The following is a 25799-nucleotide window of genomic DNA, read 5'->3' as shown; positions in this document are numbered from 1 at the left end:
GGCACACATAAGCGTGTAAGGGATCCCTGTTGCAGTGCCTACCTATGGATGGAAATCAGGCTGAAAACAATTTCCCTCAGTGCAGGCTGCCCCCTGGCACGTAGTTGTGTGGGGCTCTGGGGCACCCTTCCCAAGCGCAGGGTGAGCCATGGCACTGCAGTGTTTGCATCCAGGTGGTGGATGGGCAAAGGCTGCCAGCTGAAAAAGCTCCTGGCACGGGGCTGGAGCTCTGTCCCCTGACCTCAGTCAATAGCAGGTGCTTGAGCAGGGCACCAGGGAGAAACATTGCTCAGAAGTGTCACACCTCTCGGGGACAGCAGGAGCAGCTTGTACACAGCAGCCAGTCGCCTCCACTTTGTAATTTATTTACATTTTAATGATCCCAAGCGTTATAACAGAGAAATTAGCCTCAAAAGTGTTGTTCTGTGTGCTTGTTCGCACAAGTTGGTGTCTTGGTGGAATTGCACCGCTGAGAAGTCTTTAATAGCTACAATCAAGCTGAATCCATCAGGGTGGGACCTTTGGTTCTTCAGGGTTGGTAGGGCAGCAGTGGCAGGTAGCACCTTGGGGCGCTTTGCTTCGTCAGGAGTTGGGGGGAATTTTATCAGTGGGGCTGTGGTTGCATTGTTTTTCCATGAACTCAGGAAACTCTTGAAGCATTTCAGGTGCAAAAAGCGGTTCTGGAAGCAGAGCAAACTGCCTGTCGATTACAGCACAGGAGCAGCTTTGCAGCTGCTCTGAGGCTTAAGGTTGCAAAGAAAGTGGAAGGATTTTGCCTGGAGAGTAACATTTCTTGCACAGGTGTAAAGAGGTTTTTTAGGGGCTTTCATTCGTTGCTCCTATCAGAGATAAGAGTAGAGCAGCAGCAGGTTGAGGAATATCAACAGCGTTGTAAACAACATCCCAAGGCAGATGTTGTCCACTCAGTCAGTAAATGTAGATCACCTCTAACAGACACCTCTGGTGTCCTGTAAATGCCTGACAAATCTAGGCCCTGTAGCGGCTTATTCTTTCTTGAAACACAGCGATGCCATCAGCCTGCTTCACAAAAAGAGTAGGGGTTGTTGTGTTGAGTAATTCACGACAGCTTCTCTTTGACTTAGCTAAGTAACTCGGGTATTACTCGCCTGCCAGCATCTAAGAGAGGGAGATGTTTTTTCATTTTTAAGTCCTGTTGACCGCAGGTGCCTGGGCAGTATCCCTACCCTTCCATCTCAAATCCCTTCTCTCTGCATATACCAGGGCCTGACCAGTAACATGGAGCACCCACGGAAGGGGAGCTGCTGTAGCAGTGCAGGCGGCTGCTTTCACAAATGCACTTAAGCTCCATAGGGTGACTACAGAGTTCTTCCAGAAAAGTTGCTGGCTAACCTAGATGGGATGCTCACAGGCACCTGAGGCATATGGTCTTCTTCCCTGCTTAGAGCGGGGCCATACCAAGTTTGTAGAAACCTCCAGACACCTAGGTTTTGGTTTTTCATTTGTGCCCCATGGCATTCTTCTGTATACTTGCTTGCATACCATGAGCTGGTTTGATGGTACGGAGGCAAAAAAAAAACCTGCATAAATGCGGCACCCAAGTTCAGTGAAGGTACTGAACCTGCAGGTGTGGAGCATCTCATGCTGCTTGAAACAGGAGGGCGGTGCGTTTGTGACCTTACGGCTGACTTTGCACTTCCATTCTCTTGTAGGCGAGAGACCGTACAAGTGTCAAACCTGTGAGCGGACCTTCACTCTGAAACACAGCCTGGTTCGTCACCAGCGCATACACCAGAAAATCAAAAATACTCGAAACCACGGGAAGGAGAGCGACAAGGAGGAGACCCAGTCGAGGTGCGGAGAAGACAGTGAGAACGAGTCGAGCCACAGCGGCACCAACCCCATCTCAGAAAACGAGTGTGACTCCGCGGGGGGCGTTGGCAGCCACCCATCCACCTCGAGAAGCCGAAAAGAGTCCGTGGCTGGCACGGCCAAGGACTCCCCCGGCAGAGAGGAGAGGCCAAGCGGGCGAGGGGCTGGCACCTGCCTCCCAGAGCCCACCAAGAGCGCACAGAAACAGACCGCAAAAGACCAGGAACCTCGGGGTAGCTCCGAGCTCGAGAGACCGCCGGGTTTCATTCAAGACTTGCTGGAGATGCACAACAAGAAGTCTCCCATGAATCACATTCTTGCCTCTGCAGACAGTGCGCCTCAGCTCTTGGGGGTGGAATGAATTGCTAGGAGGTCAGACCCGTCCCAGCACACAAACTAAAGCCAGCAGAGCAAGGTTTCCAGGGTCTCGTTTTGGAAGAGCGACCTACAGCTGTGGGGAGAGTATGGCAGACTGGATGCAGTGCCATATGCCTTTCAGTATAATAATGCAAGAGACTACAGTATATACTGATTTGAGTGCCTTACTACTTTATTAGATCTTTTGGTATCATAGATTTTTTTTTTTCAAAAATGATTTTTTTTAATATTTTAATGAATTATTTGGAGAGGACCTTTTTCATTTAAGCATTAATGTTACCTTTTGTATTGGTGTGTGTGAGCTTGGTCTTGTATATCTGTGATAGTCGCTGTGTTTGTTCTCTGAGCTGGAAATGGGGCAGTGGGGTGGGAGGCCCTTGGATACCACAGCCAATAACTGGAAGAAAATTATGTGAATTTCATACAAAATAGTCAGAGGAAATGCAGATGAGATGTTGATTTTTTTTTTTTTCTCAGTAGATGTTCTTGCATTTGCCACAGGGTGGAGCATTAAGCCTGTTCAAGGCATTAACAACGTGGCAGTTGAAGGTGTTCAAAGTGGTTCGAGCCAAAAGCAGGAAACACAAAGAATTTCAACCTCATACTTGTTTCCACTTTTCAGCATTAGAAATGGTGTTGTAGTTACTAGGGTTTTTTTCTGGCCGTCGTGGACTGAGTGTGTATACAGAGAAGAGTTACATAGCAACGTAACCTATGGAAATTATGCACCCGCTGTTATATATGTTTGATTTGCTTCAATATATTATTATTATTATTTTATTATTATTTTATAAATTCATCAGTTCGCTTGTCTCTGCAGTCAGCAGAAACCAATGGGCAATATTTGCCCACGCAGATGTATAATGCAGCTTGGATCCCCTCTCTAAATGTTTTTGACTTCAAGCTTTCACCAACTCCTCTTCTTATGTTGCAGCTCTTCTACTGTACTTTAAATGAAACCCTTCCTCTGACCGGAGAGTCAAATGGAGGCCAGCAAATTACCATCACACCCGTACAGGGGAACATCTCACTCGTGGTGGGGTGTGCGTGAGCGTGTGTCGTGCGTGTGCGAGCGTGTGTGCGTGTGTGTGCTGGGGGGGCACCTGGGAGAAGACGCCTGCGAGAAGGGGGTGGCCGAAGGACCCTCCGCGTGCGTGAGAAAGGCACTGCGAGCACGATGTGGGTCTCGTTGCAGTCACGTCGGTGACAGCGAGTGTTACTTAACGAGCAAAGTTTTTCAGTCTTCCAGTTGAAAGCAAGCAGGAGAGAAATGCGAGCCTTACCGTGATCTTGCTACTGTCATGTTCTAGAGCAAGAGAATACTACTGGTAATAAAACTACAGATATAAGACATGTTAAAAATAAATAAAGTAAATTAAAAAAAAAAAATCTTCCTGAGATTTTGGGGTTGATGCTTGAAGACTTGAGGTGTGTGTCTAAATTTCATATCGATAATTTAACCCCTTTAATGCTGGGAGCTGGGATTTCTCCGAATGGCTCCTGTTGCCGGCAACAGGTGACACTCCAGCCACCAGGATTGAAGGGGTTAGGCAAAATGTCTCCTACTGTAGCTGTGCGCTTTTAGGAGTGCACAGTGTTTTTGTTGTTGTTGTTGTTCTTGTTGTTCTTGTCGTTGTTTGTTAATCGTCCTTCAGTCATGACCTCTGGGACAGACAGAGCCATAATAGCATTGCCGGAGCCTCACTGTGCTATTCCACCACTGCAGCCCCCCCAGCCCGCACTGTGATCCTCCCCACCCCTGCAGAATCGCTTTTCCTGCTTTCATCAGACATGGAGGAAGTGGGCCTCAGACCCGTTCTATATTATATAATATATATCTATATATATCTATATCTATATTAAAATTCTCCGAAAATTTCTGGAGACTGAAATCTAACTGTCCAGAATTCAAAGGAAGAGAAACCTTCTTGAGTAATATTCTTGCAAATAGAATAAGAAAAAATGGTTGAGGTATATGTGATTTCTATTTTGTTTTTGTTTTGTTTTGTTTTTAAATAGGGATGTATGAACCAGTTCAGAAACAAAGCTAATGCCAGATAGATAAATCAATCAGAACCAATGATTCATTTAAAACTCTACCCAGGTGCATTCTACTTAATTAAAACCAGTTCACACATCCCTGAAATTGTTATTACTATTATAATTATAATAATAATTATTATTATTATTTTGGGTATTTTTTGGTTTTTATTGTTTGTTTTTTTTTGTTGTTCTTTTTTGTTGTTTTGTTTAGATTTTTGTTTTTTGTTTTTTGTTTTTTTTTTTGCAACTCTCCACACTAAACTGCGCAATACTGTGGGGGAGAAGCCATTACTAAACTATATGCTGCAGAACAATGTAGCAAGTAATTAATTCCCAGCAGCCTGCCGGGACATCTGCTAGCAATAATCACTATTGATTTAAAGCTTTATTTAGCCTTTATCTATATCCTAGTAGAGTATAAGGTCTTGCCACATTTTATTGACATTTTTATTAGCTGAGTTTGACTGAGAACTGTTGCTGTTGTTGGGTTTTTTTGTTTCCCCCCCTCCCCCAATATTAAACTGTGAAATTTATAATGTGTTTAAACTATGGGTGAATCTTAGGCTTTAGTTTGCATGTTCAGCTAATTTGTCTCTATACGATTTTTGTTTGAATCTTTTTATTTTTTCTTCTCTCAGGGCTTTTACAAAAAACAAAAAACAAACAAAAAAAGGATCTTCTGAAATTCTTTTGCCTGAGTTGCAATGGACTTAACTTGGAGATAATTCAATCACTACATTAAGCACTTGACTGTGAAAGCGCAAAAAAAAAAAAAAAAAGGAAAAAAAAAAGGAAAAAAAGATTTTTATTTGTTTTTTAATGAGAGAACCTTGTTTGAGGCTATTCTGAAATAACTTTTCGGGGCTATGTGACAGTCTGATTCCATTTTCAGAATGATTCATAATTTTCTCTCTTCTCTGTGTGTCTCCTTTCTTTCCTCTCTCTATCCACGAAGGAAGTTTAATCCTAGTGATTTCATCCCATGCAGGAAACAGTAATAAATGTGTAGAATTCATATTTTTCTAAAGGGAACTTAAACTGCTGCTACGAATTGTGTACAAGACTGGTTTATGCCACATGAACAGAGAATCACACATTTGTTTTGGTACTTTTATTCCTCTTTTTATTCAGTTGTACAGTACTTCCAAATTCAAAATAAAAGTAAAAGTTGTTCTGTATCAAACCATCTAAGCAATAAAATGTTATATTTAAAAATTATAGGTTACAAAATGGACGTGGCTCTTCTTGTGGGTTTGTTGTAACTTGCTTTCAAGCTTTTCTGTTAGAGGACAGCATGCAAACCAGAGCTGTCCTGCATAACTAGTAGTACTGTTTCTCTTCCTTCATTTGGACAGAGTTTGAACCAGCGACAGCTGTAACACTTTGAACATCCGTGTGCGTTTGTTCTCTGGTAGTTGAAACCCTTTGAAATGGTGCTCCTCTTTGGTGGCAGTTTCTTAAAATAGCAGCTGAAAGCAGAAGAAAATGACATTGGTGCTGATTTTCCTGTACAGGTGTTAACTCAGAGCTGCATGTCCTTTTGTTGTTAACCATAACCCCATGGTGACAAGGGAGTGTCCTTTCGGCGCAGTGTGGTGATGGAGAGCGTATTGATTGTTTTCTGTGTAAAAGGAGCTTTCTGCCATCCTTGTTTTATTTTTGCGTAAATGCATATGGCTGTGAAATCTTCGGGATGTATTGGAAAGCCACAAGCATGTGTCAAAAGAGAAAAATCCTTTGTTTTATCTTGTTGGAGCCGCCTTAGTTGCATTTTATATGCTTTCTTACAAATAAAATGCATTTCACAGGATGGTGAGCCGAAGAATCATCTGAGTTGCGTATCCAGTTCTGGAGGCCAGGGAACCATAGAGTATTGGAGCGTCTGCATCCTAAGTCTTGGTGGGATGAGTCTTTCTGGTAGAGAAGTGAAACAAATTCAGCATCAGAGAGCCATACCCATGGACTACTGCATGTCCTGCTTCTGCTTTCCTTCTTCTAGCCTCTGGTGCCATCATGGCAGCTGTTAAGGCTCCCCACAGGGCTTTTTTTTGGTGAGGATCCAATTCCTCACTGCTGAACAGGGAGAGGTTACAGTAAAATCAGTCAGCATTGCCTAAAACCAAGGAAATCTGATGAGGCAGGACTCTCTGAATTACCTCAAAGGGGGTGGCTGAAGGGATTGAAACGATTTCTGAGGGAGAACTACAGAAAATCTCATTTTCCCTCTGACACCTATTGGCATGAGACATCTCCCTTCCTCTTGCAAGCCTGTGAGGCTGATGGGAAACTCATGTACAAGCAGTGTCAGAAGGTGTAAAAAAAACAAAACAATGGTGGGATGAGCTTACATGGCTGGGAAGAGATTGTGAGCAATGATTTACGAAGTAGATGGCTTGGAAGCACTTGATGTTGGCCACGGAAGGGCGCTAGCTGTCTGCCCAGCCCCTTGCTGTCTTCTAACTAACTTTGTACCTGGCCTATCTGACTGTGGCCATCCCTGGGTGGGGAACTTCCCTGTTCAGCGTGTTCAGCAGGGTAACACTGGGCTGGCCAGCTGAACCTTGCTCCTTGTTGGCGTTTTCCTCTCCTCCCTGTACCAGCTCCTGTGGTAGCAATACCCAGCTCTGGCCTGAAGCATGGAGTTAACAGGGATGAGGTGAGGGGGGCTCCACAGCTCTCATCGAACTTGGTCCTTCCCCGCTTTGTTCCCCAAAACTTTTTTTCTCAGCTTTTTTAAAGGTGAAGCCGCAAGCTCGCACTCCTGACGTGGATGGAGAGCGTGGCCCAGCCGTGCGGCCTGTGTTGTGGGCCCGCCTCACCACGGTGCTGTGGGTGCGGAGTCCCTGTGCTGGTCCCAGGGCGCTAAGGTTTGCTTAGGGTAGAGCTGAGGCCTCTGCCACCGCTGGGCCGCCTTGGTGGTGAGGCGCCGGGAGCTGCTGTGGCTTTCTCGTGGTGTGCAGCGTGGATCTGTGGGCATCTGGTCGGTGATTCTGGGCACTTCAGCTCTCCTTCCTAGGAGCTGCATGAGGTGCTTTCCCTTTCTAGTCCCTGTGCTGTGCCTGGCCTGGGGAGATGATCGGTTGGCTGCAGTGTGTGTACTGAAATTTGTTAGCATGCCTGTCACCTCTGGACTTTGGGCCCCGGGAGTGCTCTGGAGTTCCTGGCCTCCAGCCTCGCCCACAGAGGGAGTGGGTGTGCAGCAGCCCTCTTCTGGCTCCATCTCCTCATGTGCTCACACAGGAGAGACGGGAAACAAATGTCCAGGAGCAAAATGTTGTCGCTGTCCCAAAACTGGTGACAACAGGTATCTGAGAATTTGTTGGCAGACAACGGTATTTCCCTAGTCTCAGGCAATTAGTGCCATGTTGGCTCACAGGACTACAGAAAGTGGCAACGTCCCTAAAATAACAGGAGGTTGAGCACAGCTGGGATTCCTGAGCTAATGGTGTGTACGGTCACAGCCTGGTCCTCTGGCTTTGAAGTAAAGACATTTAGCAGGACAAGGAACTTTTTTTTTTTTTTTAAATGCAGCCTCCTCCAGAGCCTAAAGCATGTCCTGCAGATGTCCCAGCTTGTGCTCAGCAGCTCTGAGCCTTTCTCAGCAAGGCCAAGCTGCTATCTCACTAATCACCTCAGCTGAAGGTTGTGTTATTAGGAGTGTGATTCTAGATGACTGAAACCCCTCTCACCAGTCCTGAAAGGATGGATTCATACCACGCAAGCATGAGGCGTTTCTTCTACCTGTTGAGTAGGTAGCAGACACTGGTGGGACATGCCTTTGTTTCTATGAAGCTAAGAGATTCATTTGTCCTAACGTGCACAAGTTCAGTTGGGACTTACTAGGGGACTGAGGGGGAGCATGGCAGAAAAAAGGCCTCTGGAGAATTATTCCATGTTTTAAGGATCTCTCACCAAATGCAACTCTTCCAGGTGCAAGGGCTGCAAGGGCATCCCCAGGTGCTGCCAGGGCTCATCAGTGGATCACTACTTAAAGGAGGGGGTTGGTTGTGTGTGGGTGTAGTGCTTGCTGTTGAAGCACTGGCAGGCGTTCTGTATTATAACAAGAACTTTATGAAACATTTTGTCCAGTAAGATTTTTTTCTTTTTCCTCAAAGAAACTAACTGGATTCTTCTTGTAATAGCACAGAGAATACTCTGTGCTGTGTTCCCATCTCATGCTCTTATTAGTTTATTTTCACAAAGAAATTCTACAGCTTCTGAAGCCCAGGACACTGAAACCCTATGAAGACAACCCTTCCCTGAACTTGCTCTACACCTGTAATTGAGGAATTGAGGGGCTTCCTGCTGCTTACAGAACAAGGCCTTATGCTCACCCAGTGCTCCTCCATCTTCTCTTTGCTGCTGTTTAGCATCTGTAATCCCAATGCTCAGCAGAAGTTTCTCCGAGGAACCCAGCTCACAGTTTTTGCCTGCTTCAGCGGAAGGTGCTCCAGGAGCTTGGTATCAGCCAGGAGCCGAGTGGCTTGCCTTTGGCAGTGCTCTTTGGAGCAAGGCCTCCTGCTGCTGGGGGAACTGCAGGCGGCCCAAGGAGAAGGGCAGTGGAGAAGTCGGCCTGCTCAAGGACAATTGTGAAAACCACGGGTTGATGGCAGGAGGCTGCACAGCCTGTGTGCTACGGGGCTGTCTGTCTACCTTGCTGTCGTGGGCTGCCTGCCACCTCATGTAAGTGGCACAATCTGTGTACAGACGATAGTGTTGATGGGGTGGCTAACAGAGGAGAAAGTTGGTTTTAATTTTCTAGGGAAATGCAAACATTTGGATATGCCTAGGAAGGGGGGCAAGATGCCTTCATTTCAGCATGCACCTGAAATCATCCCATGGCGCTGACACTGAGTACAGATGGAGCTGAGAAGTACTGTTGAAGCTTTTCAACAATTCCAGTATTGCCTCCTATTTTCAGTCCTTTTTCAAGTCCCCTCTCTGCCTAAAAAAAAAATACATTGAAGGGCATTTCCTACTTTAAATAATAGTAAGTTGGAAGACTTGGCTCACAGAGCCTGACCCTGAGTGTAACACTTCTCACGTTAGTGGAAAGGAAAATATCAGTAATTGCCCCTCAGAGTGGTGTAGTAACAATAGCACAGCATCCAGGAGAGGCCAGGCCACTGTGTAATGTGGTAGGAAGCCTTGTAACAGTCTTAGTAGGAACTGAAAACAGCTTCCTCCTTTGTTGTGTTCATTTATTTCTCCCCTGCCAGATTTGTTTCTTGGTCTTGCAGGGAAAACTGCCAGTAATGTATGAGGAAACCCTGTACAATGGGCATCTGCAATACACTTTTGTGAAATCATTTGAACTTCTCCAGGGCCTTTCAACAAAGGGTTGTAAAGTAGTTTACAAACATCAGTTAGTATTGCACTGTAAATAAGAAGCTTTCTGGAGAAAAGGCATCTTATCAGGGAAGACCCAATCAATTTTCACCATCTTAGAGCCAGAGGTTAACGTGGTAAAGGCCAGCTTTGCTGCAGGCTGACTCTCAGTGGGTAATTCTTAGTCTGTAACAGCATTGGACTGCAGCCATGCTAGTAGTAAAAAGGTGGAAAGGTTAGGACAAAATGTCAGCCAAATGCTTGGCAGCTCTGTCGCAATGCATGATTAGGAACAGCAAAATGTGTGTGCTTGTGGTGGGTACTAAAAAAAATGGTCCCGTGCAAGCATGTGCATGCATACACAAGGCCTAGCAGCTCCTCCCCTAACCCCAGGAACGAGCACAGGAGCAAGCTCGGTTACTTTTGGGTAAAAGCAACCCATGTGCTGGCTGGTGCAGAAGAGAGTGCTCATGGAGAAGCTGAGCACTCATGTCCCACCAATATCAAGGACCTTACACCTGATAAGGTCCAGGTACCCTGAAGAAGGAGCTTTTGGTGAGCTAACCCTTTTAATCTTTCTGCAATTCTTAATGGGAAAAGTACTAAAAGTAGCTTTGATTCCAGCCTGTGCATACAATGGCACACCTTTAAGTAAAATACTGCTAGCTACAGTATTAATTCTAGCTTCTGCTATGCTCAAGGGAAAATACTGCAGGAACACAGTAGCTTACAGCTCTGCAATGCCTAGTGCCTAAATGAGGAGATTGTACTGGCATGGTGTGTGTTAACCTTTCCTTCCAGCTCCTCTTACCTGATGGTACAGAGAAGGATGACTGCTTACATTTGCACTGAAATCGAGCTGTTGTTTTAAATAAGTAACATCTGACTTTTAGTAAATCTGCACTTAAGATACTTGTGCTTTATTTTAGGGTGAGGGCAGTGCTAGTTGTGAGTTTTTGTGACACAGATTTGCTTTAACCCATAAACACTTCTTCCCCAGTGTTTCCAAGTCAAGCTTTGCCACCTGTGACCTGTGCTTTGAAATAGAAAAGTGTTTACCTGGCTGTGAACAAAAAACAATGTAATACTTTTCTCTCTCTCTCTGTCAAAGTGTGGTTCTACTTGCACAGAGCTCCCAGGCAGCAACAAGGGGAGGAGGCAGAACATAGGGGGGCACATGTGTTAACTCACACACTGCTGAGTGGGACGCAGGGCTCACATCTTTGCTCGCTTTGCCAGTTAATCCATTTTTGCTGGCAGGATATTTAACACCATTTCATCTGTTGCCTTCAAGACACTTGTGACTGACACCTTACTATATGCCTACAGGCTTCAAGGTTGCATCTGCTAGGTCAGTTATATTCCACAGATGAAGAAAATCACAGTATTGAGCTCTCTGGGTAGACATCACAATCCCTCAGAAGTCTGTACCACAACACAGCTGCTCTGATTTTTGATCTCCAGCCTAGATTGTTATCTGTCTATCTTGAGGAGCTGAAACCACAGCAGCCTTTTTGCATAGCTACCTGCAACCCAGCTCTGCACCACACCAGTCAGAAGGGCTTGCCAGGGCTGTAAATAAGAGAAAGGAAGGGATCTGGAGAAGTGAGCAACTTTTGCACCTAATGAGTAACAGATTTTGGCACAGGATGCAAAGCCATGTGCTGTGTTTATTGCATGCATTTGGTGAATATACCTCTTTTGTTTTTGTGATCTAAAACAGTCTCTTTAGCAGCTGTAAGACACCTGCTTAAAAATGAAGGCACTTAATTTGAACAACAATTAAGTGATAGCAGCTCCTCCCAGGGTTCCTTGTAGTGTTCTACTGAAGGAGTGCAGATGGAGGCTCTTTGCAGTTTGTCAACAGATCTTGCTCTCAGCCTGTATGTATTACTGCTGCAGTCAAGCAGGGGCAGCTGCTGTAATCCCAGAAACACAGCACAATAGCAATATTATTTAAATTCTAGCTTTTTTTCTAGTGGAAGGCTGCACTAGGTTGTTTTGAGACTTTCCTCCTTTCTGTATGGACTCGTGCTAAATAAGCCATCAAAGCAGTTTATTCTTTCTCTTGGAAACTTGCTGGTTAAGGTTTGGATCTAGCACACATGATCCAAACTCAGTCCTGTGCATTACTTATTTCTGTAGTGCTGCAGAACCAGGGCTGTGCCAGAAAAGATGCTTCAGAGTTTTGGATAAATAGGATTACACCCTCACTTACCATTAGTGGAAAAACACTTTGAAAATAAGTTTTGAACCTATTTGTCTATGAACAGTCAAGCTCACATGGAGTTGAAAGGCCCCATTTACCCAGTTTCTCAGTAACAGGGAAACTGAGGCAATTTATAGCCAGGAATCTCTAATTATACCTTAAGCACAAAAGAACAGAGCAGCAAATACACACTAGAAGTGATTGAACCAGTGAGATTACAGCTAAGAGAACACTGAAAGTGCAATTTTAACGCAAAAGCAAACTATGAGCTTATATCTACCTGCTCTGTAAGAAGCCAGTGCTTTCCAGCATCTTACTCCATAGGGGCTAGGGAGAAACTCAGCTACACAGTAAGCCACAGCAGAGAACAGCTTGTTATGATATGAGATTGCTTGGTCATCTTGCTGCTTTTCTTAGTCTTCACTGACAAAAGCAGAAGAGGGCCTGGCACTAAATCAGTCAACTACAGGGTTAAATACAAGTATCTTATCAACTCAACTCACTATATGGATCATCCCCAAGTATTATTGATATGCTGCTGTTCTCCTCTAGTTCCAGAATTTTTATATTACTTGTAAATGAATGACACTGCCTTCTGCTAGTGACCTGCATTAGTATCTACCACTTCATAATCACTTAGTTAGGATACTTCAGAGATGAACTGAAGCAGAGTGAAAGATTATCGTAAGGTATTATCACATCAATTATTTCCAACTAGCACTAAATGCTAAGAGACAGAACAAAACCAGGTTTTAATAATGAATTCTTTCCCACAACCTTAGTGAGACTCTACATCCACACAGATGTAATGCAGTATCACATTGATTAAACTTACCTTGCTTTATGAGTTAATCCCCCCAGAAGTTTTACCCTGTCTTCTGTTTAGATGTAGTACATGCACCTGAACTTTCAGCGATACTTTCAGGCATCACTGCCTGGAGTAGTGTTCTCTCAGTCAGACAACAGCACACACCTTAAAGCTGCAGGGATTTAGCCTTGTTACCACCTTGTGTTTCAGCAGCCTTTAGGCACCTTAACAGATCCTTTTCACACTGCCTACAGGTTAGTCCATCTGGAAATGCAGAACTATGGCTTGGTTTTTAACAAATCAGGATTCAAAAATTATTTTCCGAGTGCCCTCCCTTATCCTTCTAAGGATTTTTGATTTTTAATCCAAGTGTTTAACCATTGTCCAGGATATCACAGAATACTTCCTCACAGAATAATTCCTAGCTATTATTTCCACTACAAATACATTTGCAAAATAGCAGCTTTTGAAGTACAGCGTATTTTCATTCTTTTTACGTATCTGCTACTACAGGTTACTTACCAAGGAAAAGAGCACCCGAGTACCACTCAGGCTTTTTAATGCCATACTCATGCTTTATTTAAAAAAAAAAAAAGCAGCTACATGATGCTAAGAAAACTTCAAGTTTACTTTACAAAAAAAAAAAACCTGCAGCCATTTTCCAAGAGATCTGATCTCACTTATAAATGAAAAACCAGCAGGTAAATTATTAAATTAACATTTCACTTGCAGTACATCTGAACTTAATCATTCAAAACAACCAGTCATTCTTAAATTCTGACTGTCCATTGTATGTATAAGAACAATCTATATAATTTCTTTGATTAAAAAATCCCTGGGAATATTTAAAGTTAGATGGAGAAGTGTGAGGAGAACTTATTTATCCCACCTTTAAGCTTTCACAGAAGGTGATTGCTCATTCTAGCTTTACTCTCCCCCATCAGTTAACTGCAATTCCTCTGCATATTTAAGAAAAGTCTTAATATAAAGCTGCTAAACTCTTCAGTGAAGGGATTAAACTGACATAACATGAATCTATGCAGTTACCGCCACACTACAGCAGTGTGATACCTTACTATCTTCATGGAAGTGTATTGTGCAAGTCTCAAGTAGCTTCAAAACACTCCTGAAACAGCCCTTGTGTCACTCCTATGAGGTAGGTACTATCTTTCCTTCGGAGAAGAAAAAGGAAATTTAACTGCTGCTTAGCACATCAGGCACACTGAAGAACAGGACAACCAACCTACATTATTATTTGACTTTCCCACTACTTCCTGAATTTAGAGCTTTGAGCTGCAACTTTTTAGTGCCATGCATACCAGGAGTAAGAACAAGGAGCGATGCCTAACTTCATCCATTCCAGCATAAGAGAAACATTCAGCATAACTGTTTTGAAATGAGCAGAAGTACAGCCCTTGCTGAGTGCTCCATTCAGCTTTATGGCTTGCATTTAACTACTTGTATGTGAGTAATCAAGATGAGGCTTGTCCTTCTGACAGCTGCCAGGACTAATCTGCTGTATGAGTAAGGGACAAAATGACACTTAATATCCTAGTGCTAGTTCTTCAAAAGTTAATGTTCCCGTGTTCTAGTGCTTTGCTCTTCTAGAGCACCACTGTATCTAGAGCAGCTCTCATTATCTCCTAAAATGGGCTGCTTCCCATCTTAGAAGGTGGGGAAAATACCACCTTGATTTCAGTTGAAATGCTGAATCCAATAGCAGCTATAGGGCTTTACCATACAAAGCATTTAATACATGAAAGTTTTGCTGAATGTAGATCCATAAACCTACCACAGAGCCATCATTAGAGGCAAAGTTTTTGTACACAGTAGATTTAACAGCAGTCACCTGTTTTGAAGTTGTTCAATGATTTGTTAAGTGATCTAATCATCATTCAGCAATCTTCCCTGTCAGAAATATTCTGCCTGGACTAGCATATTACCCAGAAGTTGAACAAAGCATCACTGAGGAGTTGTTCTTACCATTCTATTTTCCACACCAAGATGAGTCAAGAACATTCTTACAGCTAATTCTGGCAGTGTGTAGTAAGATACTGCCAATAGTTTCAGATGAGACCTAAGCATTGCTCAACTAATCGGCTCAGAAGTTCAGTCCCTGCAGAACAAGTACAGATCAAAAGAGAGCTCTTTCACATATGGGAATCAGGAAGAGGGGGAGAAAAAAAAACAAAAAAACCCACAGGTTTCACGTCAATGCCTTTTCCTGAACTGAAGAAGCTCCCAGAGATAACCCTCAGACAGAAAGAAACAGTTCAAGCCTTCTCAAGTGCCTGAGTGGCAGCAAACTGATGCTGATTTATCAGTTCCACCCCCCAGCAGTGAATTCCTAAAAGCAGTGTATGCAGATCAACATCTGCTCCTAGTAATTCTGCAAACTGGAGCTGGCATAAGAATTATTTGATTACATACAGCTTCTCTGTTGTAGTACTGAGGTAACATGTAGTTAATGGAAATGCATGTGTTATAGTGGGAAAGCCAGGGTGATGAACTTTACTCAGACCAAGCCACTGACAGCTGGAAAGAAGTTTGTGATTTAAGACCTGTGAAGAGTAAATTAAATAGTATGCCATTTAAAAAGATTACTTGAAGCCAACAGCTTTTCAAAGTCAGTTCCCTGTGCATGGAATGAAGTTGAAATCCTTGGTACAGCTTGAAGAGAAATCCATGTGTTTTGATACATACAACAACCTAGTCTTGAGAGAACCGAGAACTTCATTGTTCTGGCTTACTCAATTTCTTGAGTAAACACTGCAGAGCGACCACTATAGTCAGAATAATTAAGCTGCTGGTACAACTCAATAACTAACCATTTAACAAGTCAGGTATAAAAAAATTTATGTAATAATACCAATTCAGCACACAAATTCCATGCTTCACAAGTTCTGCTGCTGTGTAAGAGTCCTCTTAACATTTATGCAGATAAGTTTAGGTTTTTAGGTCACTGCATGCCCAGATCAAAACAGCAGCAAGAGATCTACCACTACAAGCAGCTATACCCAATTGTGCCTTTAGAATGCTAAACAAATGCAGAAATCCAGATGAGTGCCTCACTGCTGACACAGGACTGTGCACACAAATTTCAATGTATGTGTGCTGCGGAGAATAAAGTTACCTACTGAGAAGAAAAATGCATACAGATTCTGATACAGACAGGATACAATCAAGACAAATTAAGTCACTAGACATTCAGATTAAGGGGAGGGGAAAAACCCTTTGAAGTATACAGATGACAAACCAGCATTAAGAAGGATTCTAAAGGCACATTTCAGGTAACATGATTCTGTTAAGACCAACTGCTTACACACGCAGGCACAAGTCTTAATGGCTTCCCCCACCCACCCCAACAATTATTTAACAAAAAAGAGAAGTGCATTTTCAGTAATATTAACACCATTCAGTTAATCTGTTCAGTCCAAATGTTTAGCAGTATTTTCCTTATGGTGATATGGATTCTTTGCACTACTCCAATCCAAAAATCCCAAACAGGCAGGATTAGTAAACGTTCAACTGTTGTACTAGTTAACATTTACTCATCAGAGCCCACTGATCTCTTCTGTGCCCTCTTGCGGGGCAACCTCCTTGGTGAAGCTTTATCTAGAAGAAAAAAGGTAACTGTGTTAATTGCTACAGCTACTTCGTGTTAGTTCTTATATATCAATGCATTGTCCTCCCTTCCAAACAAAGCCACACTGCCCTTCTAATGCAATGCATCACTAGAGAAGCTACTTGAAACATCTCATTAATGGTTTCTTGTTTTAAACCATTAGCATTCTGAACAGACTAAAAGAAATAACATTCCTATTCTGTAACATGCAATTCTAAGGTAAGGGCCATTCAATTTGCTGGTTACTAAAATGGACAACAAAAACCTACAGCATCTCCTGATGAACCCACATGCTTTGTGGTTTAGAAAACTTCCATGCACAACATATATACTTTCAGAGAGTTAATGAATGATTTATCATTACTGGTTTTAGTTTACCTGCCTGAAGAATGATTAACCCTCTTTTAGACAGCTTTGTCTTACATGAAATATTTCCAAGTTCATACAGCTTAACAGCAAACTGTTCCAGTCCCAAAGAGAACACCCTTACCCAGGAATCTACACTTGATTATGAAGTTATCACTTTGTGATCAGATAACCCCAAATGGGGAAGCCATCCAGCTTTAGCTGTATGATCACTGGATGCCAGAAGCTTGTTCTTACATTTTAATCTATGACAGGTCTATAATTGTCCTTTCACAGTGATAGTTCTTACATAGACAGCATCTTTAATCATTATAGTGTTATAGAGGAGCTACAATACTTTATATGAAGAAAAAAAGCAGTGAGGTGATTGCTAGGTGTCTGCTTACAAATGCAAGTTCATAAACTGATCAGCTTCCAGTCCCACTGGCAAGCAATGCTCTTAATGGCACGATGGCTGTTCAGTTAGTACACTTTGAAGTATCATCAAAAGAACAGGAAAGAATCTGAGGATCTTGAAGGCCAGATATCTCAAAGGATTCTAGTGTAGAGTTCTAATGAAACAGCCAAGAATTAAAGAATACCACAATTAAGAAAAACTTAATACCTGAAGGCTAGAAAAAAATAATGCTTAAGAGATGAACACCTCATGTACCTTAAAGAGCAGGGGGGCAAGGACAGAACAACACTGGCTGGATTTGAAACCTTTGGAAGACAGCTTGCTCTTCAAAGCAGTTTATCATTCACTGCTTCAGTCTCACTTACTAGACTGAGGCTTTCAAACTTTTTCTGTGTTTTCATACTACCATTCCACTGTATATTCCAAGAATACAGTGGAAGAAAGCTGACATTTTCAGATGTGAAACAAGCCCTCACATCTTTCTAGTAACTTTTGATTCCTTTCCCCTTTAGCTGTACTGAAGTCATCAACTTCTGGCACAACTTTGTGTCAGATCTAGAGCCTCCAGGTCTTCTAGGCTGCATACAGCTGTCAGACTAAGATTACTCATTTCATCAAAATGAGTCTTTCAAGTAAAGTAAGTTCTAGTATGCACTTTGTTTCAAGTGAGGATAAATCACCTCAGACAGACAACGCTATTGGTGGTAAGAGTTCATCTGGGATAAGGAAGATAGCTCCATTTAACTATTATACCCCAAGATGAGGTTTGTTTCTCACTGAGAATGAGATGCACTCAACCATGAGTTGTGACCAGTCAGTCTTCCACCACTTCAACAGTAGCTTGACACTATACTAGTGTGGTACACAGTACTTTAGATAAAGGGTTCTGGGAACTGGTAGAGACCACAATACAGCAATATTTTCATCAATAAACTAGATAAAAGTTTGTGGTATTTTGCTTAAAATATTTTATATACACATATACATTTTTTCCTGTTTGGATGGTTATATGCGTCTGCTCTGTAATCTTTTACTACTCATGCTCTATCACCAATCACTGCATGCAGGAAGACACTGTTATCCATGCCCCCTTATCACATGGATAGTACATTAAGAACTTCCACTCTTTAAATCACCAGAGTTTGCCTCACCTCTTCTACTTTGCACTGAAGTCACAGGAAAGCAAGAACAGAAGAAACAGCGAGAGAAGTTAGAAATATCCAAACATATGTTCTAAAGAAACCAGATTAGTTTCACTGTTGGCATTTCACACCAAGAATTTAGTCATTTTGTACTTGTAAAGAACATTAATTTCAGGTTTTAATGCGTCTTTGGTTAAAACACAATCCTAATGCTTAATGTCTGTAGGTAGCCTTCCAACCAACTTGCAGAAACTTTCAGATAACACCTTTAAGCCTCCTTTGTGAGGCAGGTTTTGGGTAGAGATTTTATACTGTTAAAGTCTACAGAACAAAGCATGAAAGTCATTGATAGCCTTCACCATATCAACCAGTCGAGTTTGTTCTACATAGGAACAGGTTGATAACGTAATCTAATCATTAAGGCCAGTGCTTTAGACAGGTTTTTTTATTCCCTAGAACAGATGTTCTGGGAAATCGGTATTAGCTACTTGTTTAGTTACAACTATTTGATTAACTAAGTGTAGTTCTACTTCAGTTTGTGACACACAGACTACTTACTTATTTGATTTAAAGTTTCTTGGGGAATCCAGCTCATATCAACATCATTCTGATTTGATGTTCCCATCTCTACTTTCTGTACTGGTCTTTTCCTCTGAAAATGCAAGAAAACAGATTTTTGTCTTCCACATGAAGTTCTGATAGCACAAATATTAGAAATAACCAATAGTACTTTAATAAACTGTAATTATTTCACTAGGAGACAAACCTAATATATGAAGGGACAAAACCAATATATGAAGCTGTCTTTGTAACCTAGCTTTAGCCATCTTTAATCATTAGCAGTTTATTCACCTAGGCTTAGCATTAATACTTGTAAGGCCTTGCAATACTTATTTCACATAGATACCAAGACTTCATGAACACCTTTGCAAGTTGACTACACCTGCTACAAAAAAAATGGCTGATGATAACCCGAACTAGGTAACTGGTTTCATTACACTTCCCCAGATTAGCACAATACTCTTATGCAACCTTGCAAAGATAGAATTTGAAAAAAACAGTAATTCCATCCTTTTGCCCACAGGAAACTATTTATAACTAAAATAATGGCTGGACAGCTGTTTGCAAAGTTACACCTAAACTAACACAATAGATACAGACAACATGGGGAAGTTTGTCCAGCAAGTATGCAGCTACTGATTCAAAACATGTAGAGATTGGAGCACATCAAGGCTTCCAATTCAACCATTCCAGTGTTGTGGTAAAGAACAGACCCAGAGAACATTAGACAACCAACCCAAGTGTCTCCAATTTTGATTTTCTGAAATTTCTAGTTTTGCACAGTAACCTTCACAGTCAGTTCTGAAAGTATATCTTCTGAAGCTCTACTGGTACCATTGTACACTGCAAGTGATTACTGAATCGCTCCCCCCCCAAACCACTAAGGGGTTTATTACCAGCTACACAAACCAAATACACTACTCACCTTCCTAGATTCTAGTAACTGATGTAGACCAACAATAACAAGTAGACCAAGACCAGCAAGGAACATGTACATGAAGATCCTTTAAAAAAATAAGAAACCATTAACTAAAGTCTTTAAGCAGCATAGAAATTAAAACCTTACTTTGGCCACACACCAGCTTGATCTTTTCCAAGCCCTTTTGTATGGGGGGGAAAAAACAAATCTGAAATTTAATTGCTAACAAGTTTTAAGTAATTATTCTGACTGACTTCAGACACTAACCCTGAGTTTAATATTCTATTGTTCACAATCCCATACAGGTTGGGAAATTAAGTAATTACTGAAACCTATTACCTGCAAGAATCCTTTTGAAACACAATGTTTCAGGATGTTGGGCCACAGAATTTGTTTTTAATTGCTTTAACCACTTACAAATGCCTTAAAAGTATCTTATGCACTTTTAATTATATTACTGCAAGTACCACTAGGATACTCATTTACTTATGGAGCTTTGAGATGCCTTCCTTAGACTATCTTACTTTGTGTTCCACTGTTAAATTCCACCAACAGTGCAGATCACTTTTAAATGGGTTTTTCAATCTATACATTTTGTTTTTAACAATTTCACCTAAAATTCCTGTTGGTATCTTAGCAGGAGGTAAGCAACCTGAAGTTATTTTAGGGAGCAGGCAGGACTTTAGAGATACAGAGTTTAACTTGGAATAGACCATCTAACTCTGATTTATAACAGAAGAGTCAAGAGTTCTGCAGGGGAGACTTAACTGAACATCCCTGTTTTATAGTAATTACCCATTCACAGGTCACCAACTCAAACTGGTTCCGACTAATGATTTGAATTCTTCAGGTGCTCTTTTATCCAAGTACTATACTTTCACATTACCAATTATTTGGTATTTGTTTGCTGATGCTGTTCTCTTTGGCAAATGTAAATTCCTACAGTACCTATTTCTTCAGATTGAATTTTTTTTTTTTTTAAGAAAAGGAAGCTTACTTAGGGAGCTTGCTTAGCAGGCAGTTTCTAGCTGTGGTAGGAATATCCAAGTATTCAGTACTGCCTTCAATACTGACTGATGCCTGATTTCTGAAGACTTCTTTAAAACTCACAGGTTCTTTTGAAGTTCCACTTCTTTTAGGATATTCTAAGAGCATATTGGCACACCATACATTTGCAACATATAAGGTGTCCTTAAAGCACTCCTGAAAGAAGTCTCCTACCAACAGGGGAAGTGCAACAACAGATGAGCATAAGTTCCTTTATCTCATACTCCAGGCATCTTTCACTTTACATTATCTTAGATTATACTGAATGCTCCAAAAGGTCTACACGGTAAGACCAACAGCCCAGTACTACGGTACTGCTGCATCTTTAACTTGGAGGAAAAAGGCACAGTAGTATAGAAAAAGCTTAACAGCTTTGAACTGCTATGTGGCTATATGACACCGGGTCCTATTCCAGGCTAAGTCATCTGAGCAAAACAGTTGCATAAGCCGTTCACTGACACAGTACCAACCCTGAAGATCCTTAGTGTTAATGAAATCTTCGTTTGGGAGAAAGCTCACATTTTCAATCTATCAATGCTGCACAAGTTAAAGCCTTCGACACCATCAGCAAAATACAAGACCAAACTCAATAAAAACAAAGGTACAAGAACTATTCTCATCAGCCCCCATCAATAACCCATTCTACCAGTGCACCAACTAAACAGGCATCTCCAGCTTCCTTACGTTTCTCCATCCAGTCCATCTTCTTTTTCAATAATTGTAACCGTCTGATTGAAGACGGCATCTTGAAACACATTGCCCTGTAACAAAGTTCCCACAAAATATTTTAAACAGTTAGTTACTTCCTTGAAAATATACATAACTTCCTACGTTTTCAAAAAAACTCTAGAAAGGAATAAATTCTGCATAGATAAGGCTTCATTACATTTATAAATAATGCAAGTTTAACTCCTCACATAAAACTGCAAGTTTTCTGGTGTAAGTACCAATGAAAGATTAGATATTAACAGGAAAGTCTTATCTAGCCTTGAAGATGTTTCCTGTAACATGAGATACTACATATGAAGGGATCTTATTAGTACCATTAAAACACTGAAGGTACAGAAGCCTTCAACCTGCACTAAAAAGAAAGAATCCCCTACTTTAGTACTTCACATTTGTTTTACATCCCATACTTTACATTTAAGGTTTTGGGGAAAGCCCTCTCCCAGGCTGAAAACATTTCATTTATTTCCTCACAATATCAAGTCTACAGATGGGGTTCAGGCTGTTAAGTTTGTTAAAGCCTAAAATGAATACAGTGAAATTAAAGATTTCTGGAAGGTTTTTTAAAGTTAGTATATGCTACTACTACTCAATTCAATGACATTCTGGATTCCATTGCTAATATAAATCTCAAGTGTAATGTACACAAGGGACAACTGTGAAACATGCAGGCAATCTCTTACTATGCTTATGCATGTAGTGATTTGCTTAAAGATCTGAGGCAAGGTCTGAAGAAATAGTAACTTGACTAAGCAGTTCCTTCCTGACATTTCCACATCAATGGAAGAGATTGAAATGAATTACAACATCAGGCTTACATTTACATCTCTGTAGTTGAGATTGATAACTAGTCCAAAAGGACGACCACCCATAGGCTCAGCAGGGATGAAAGAGTACTCAAACGTGGCTTGTCTCTGTGGTGGAACTACTGTATTCAGAGGGAGAGCTGTGAAGTTCTGGATATAAAACTGGTAGTCTTGAGGGTACCGGAAAGAAGCATCAAGAGACTCGACAATGAAGTCTTCTGTACCCTTATTGGTGAAGCCTACCAGGAATTTTACAATGTTGTTTGCTGGAAAATCTAAAACACAAAAGTAGTTAACTGTTAGAAACTTGGTACAGCACACCTAGCCCATTTCTAAACAGGTCTCTAGAACAGACCCAATTTTTTTTTTTTAAAGCCTCGCTGTTTTAACACACACACATTGATATACTCTGAGCAACTGTACAAAAGATGGTAGATCAGCACAGGACTCTTACCTTCACCCTTCACAAATAGTATGGTTGTATCAGCACTAGGTGAGGCTTTAGGTTCTCCCGACAAGTCCTCTTCCTCTTTTTCTTCTGTCTAAGACAAGAGACTTTTTTTAAAAATCCCATAATTAACAGTGAAGCAAAGACCATGCTTATTTTATGAGAATCCTATGCAACAGTTATAAGTATGTCGACATATACGACAACCATTAGTACCAATTCCTGCCATTGCAGAGGTAGCACAGTGTTCTACCTCTAAATTAGCATCATTTTCAGTATTTATCCTTCTCATTATATCTGACATAGTGACTAAACTCAGCTCCATTTAGCTGTATGGAAAGGCTTCTGTGTAGGGTTAGATAGAAAAGAATAGTATCTAAGTGTTAAATAATCACATCTAAGCTACTTCTACTCAGAAGACAAACACTACCAAAATTACGGACAACCACAAAGCAAGTGAGAGTTGTTTCAATACAGAGTGCTTATAGAAGCTTTTACTCAGTTTTAAGAAGCATTATGCTTGCATGGAAACAGTTACACTTTAGGAACAAAGCAGTTACACAAATTCACTTGTTCAAGATCACCTTTTGTGATTACTCACTTTTTAGTTTAGCAATTACAATCTTTAATGGTTTATTTTCAAAAATAATCAAGGTAGCAATCAAGGGATCACTACTGCCTCCACCAAATGAGAGCAAGGCTGTCCCCAGCTTGCACTGTCTGCTGAACAAACTGGTTTAAAGTTAGTTCTTTCATTTGATTTTGCTACTCAAACAACTCTGAAGCAGCGCACAGCCTACTGAATCAGTTGTTCACATGCCATTTGGTACGGAAGCCATGAACCAGAACTGGGCTTAGCATCCTGAAGTCAACTCCACACGTAAAACTGTTTCAGTGACATATAAAACATATTGCCTAAGAAGTATGCTGTTTTGTAACCTTGCTTAGTCATACACTACCTATTAAAGTTACATTTGGAAGGTTAAATACACTATCAGTACTGAATACCTAGCACATCAACCATTTAGCAAACTTGGACAACCATAAGCTCACCAACATCAACTAAAGACTAACAGAATCACAGAACAGTGTACCAGGTCTCATACTACACAAGCCTTCTCATCCTAATGCAGTTCTGGCAGTTTCTAGAAACCTAGCAGTCCCCATGTGCATTCTTGGGCTGGTAATTCATGAAAAGACAAATCCTTCTGAAACTTCAAGCAGGTCAAATTTAAATTGAGACTTCAGAATAACTACTTGGAAATACCAATACTAACAAACCCATTCAAATATAACAACTTAGCTGCAAGCACTTCTGTTTCGATTCCTATTTATAACACTCATGTACAGTTACCAAGTCCGTAGGCTCATCTTCTTCAACCTCTGCTTCATCATCTTCATCTTCAACTACAGTATCTTCCACAGCTTCCTCATCTTCCGTAGCATCTTGAGCTGCAACTAATAAACCTGAACCTACAGAAACAAGATGCAAAGGCTTTTCAATACCTCATTAACCAACAGAAAACTGACACTGCAGTATGATTTTTAAACTAAAATATTGACAGACTGTTTCGAAGCTTCCACTGCAAATATGTGGGAACAGCGTTAAGCTGAGGCAGGGAAAGTTTAGGCTGGACATCAGGAAGAGGTTCTTCACCGAGAGGGTGGCTGCACAATGGAACAGGTCCCCCAGGGACACAGTCACTGCACCTAGCCTGTCTGAATTTAAAAAGCGATTAGACTGTGCACTTTGTCATATGGTCTAAACTTTTGGGCAGACCTGTGCAGGGCCAGGAGTTGGACTTGATGATCCTTATGGGTCCCTTCTAATTTTGGATATTTTATGTTCTATGAAATAAACTCACATTCAAGTGATTGCCTATGTTGACGATTCAGCCATTCATTCTCTAATTACTTTGAGCTGCCCATTTATGTATCAGAAAGTTCAAAACACTTTACAGCTGGATAAATTTCAGCACTTGCACAGCAGAGAGCAACCAGCTTACCTTACGTTATAAAGGTAATTTCTGTTATTATGAACGTTAAAGTTAGAGTTTCTATTATGAGCAAACTAATTCGAGGAGTTTTTCTCCCCTTCTAAAACCAGCAAGCTTCGGAGCAGTGCTCCAAGATGCGAGTAGTCAGAGAGTTCACTCCTTCTCTACTTTTATGGCACTGAGTCTCATACATTCAAACACCAGGCATAGAGGATTAATGAAAGAGTGGCCACAGGACAGAGTTCACGCTGTTTCTATTTAGAGCACATGCAGGCTAGGCCGAGAGCTTCTCACAAATACACACATGACTTAGAGGTTCTGTTTGATGAAGCTGGCATTTCCCAAAAAACAAGAAGAACAGAAATGAATGGCTGACTGACTTGCACAAGCCTAGAAGAGCCAGGTGGGTACACAAGCCAAGCAAATATTCAGAAGCTTTCACGTGGCACAGAAACCCTTGAACAGCACGAGTGCTCCGAGGGCTGCCGCTCTGGGCTGGGAAGCGCAGCCAGGAGCCCTGGCGTCAGTGCCCCCATGAGGCACAACGGGGGGCTCCCGCTCTGCCGCACGCAGCGTGTAGGCGCAGGGATTTCGCATGATGAAGCTTCAGGGAGCACAAATCCGCCAAGAACAGATTTTTAATTGAAACCCTCGCAGCCGACCAAGCTACCGTCGAGTTACGGCTACCTTCCCAACCCCTCATTTGGGGTTTTCCTCCGGGCTGACGAGAAGCCGAGCCGATGATGTGGCAGGAGCAGGACAGCTCCCCACAGAGCCCGGCGAGCCGCTGCCCCCCTCCCTCTCCCCCAGCCCCCAGCCAGCCCCCGCACCCACATCGCGACCCACCCGAGCCCCCCTACCTGCACGGCCGGCGGCAGGCGGCACTGCGGCGGGCAGGACGAGGAGGAGCAGCAGCAGGAGGAGCCGCCTGGCGCTGCCCATGGCCGCGGCGCAGCGCAGCCCCCACACCCTGCCGCCCGCCCGCCTCCCCTCTAAATGGCGGCCGCCGCCGCCGCCATCCGGCCCCGCCCCGCCGCGCGCCGCAGCGGACGTGGCGCTGCCGGGGAGGAGCGGGGAGGTCACGCGGGCTGCGCACACGTCGCCCCGCCGCCCCCCGCGCATGCGCGGCACCGCCCCGCCCGCCCGCC

General features: G+C 42.3%; 2 protein-coding genes across 10 annotated transcripts in view; one reads left to right on the top strand and one right to left on the bottom strand.

The window, feature by feature from the left end:
- The window catches only part of RREB1 (ras responsive element binding protein 1), a 123654-nt gene extending 118164 nt beyond the window's left edge, over positions 1-5490 (top strand). For 5 of the 6 annotated variants that reach the window (XM_068670785.1, XM_068670788.1, XM_068670789.1 and 2 more), the window contains one exon: positions 1692-5490. In XM_068670785.1, the coding sequence (XP_068526886.1) occupies positions 1692-2212 (521 nt within the window). In that variant the 3' untranslated portion in view covers positions 2213-5490. The remainder of the gene's footprint in view (positions 1-1691) is intronic. The other variant, XM_068670790.1, reaches the window with a different exon arrangement.
- SSR1 (signal sequence receptor subunit 1) lies at positions 5369-25799 on the bottom strand. Of its 4 annotated transcripts, none has more exons than XR_011092644.1 (9): positions 25512-25799; positions 24009-24127; positions 22661-22748; positions 22219-22481; positions 21359-21435; positions 19634-19712; positions 18691-18799; positions 16169-16232; positions 5369-6186 (listed from the first exon to the last, which is right to left on the bottom strand). XR_011092644.1 is itself a non-coding variant. In XM_068670792.1 (9 exons), exons 1-9 carry the CDS (start codon positions 25771-25773, stop codon positions 6162-6164), a joined length of 1071 nt encoding a protein of 356 aa, XP_068526893.1. In that variant the 5' UTR covers positions 25774-25799; the 3' UTR covers positions 5369-6161. The 4 variants fall into 4 exon arrangements, 3 of the variants coding, with proteins under 3 accessions (XP_068526893.1, XP_068526895.1, XP_068526894.1); XM_068670792.1 differs by having other exon boundaries at positions 18706-18799; XM_068670794.1 differs by lacking the exon at positions 5369-6186 and having other exon boundaries at positions 15457-16232.

Source organism: Anas acuta, chromosome 2 (assembly GCF_963932015.1).
Source record: "Anas acuta chromosome 2, bAnaAcu1.1, whole genome shotgun sequence".
Lineage (NCBI taxonomy): Eukaryota > Metazoa > Chordata > Aves > Anseriformes > Anatidae > Anas > Anas acuta.
This window is presented reverse-complemented; position numbering and strand designations above follow the sequence as displayed.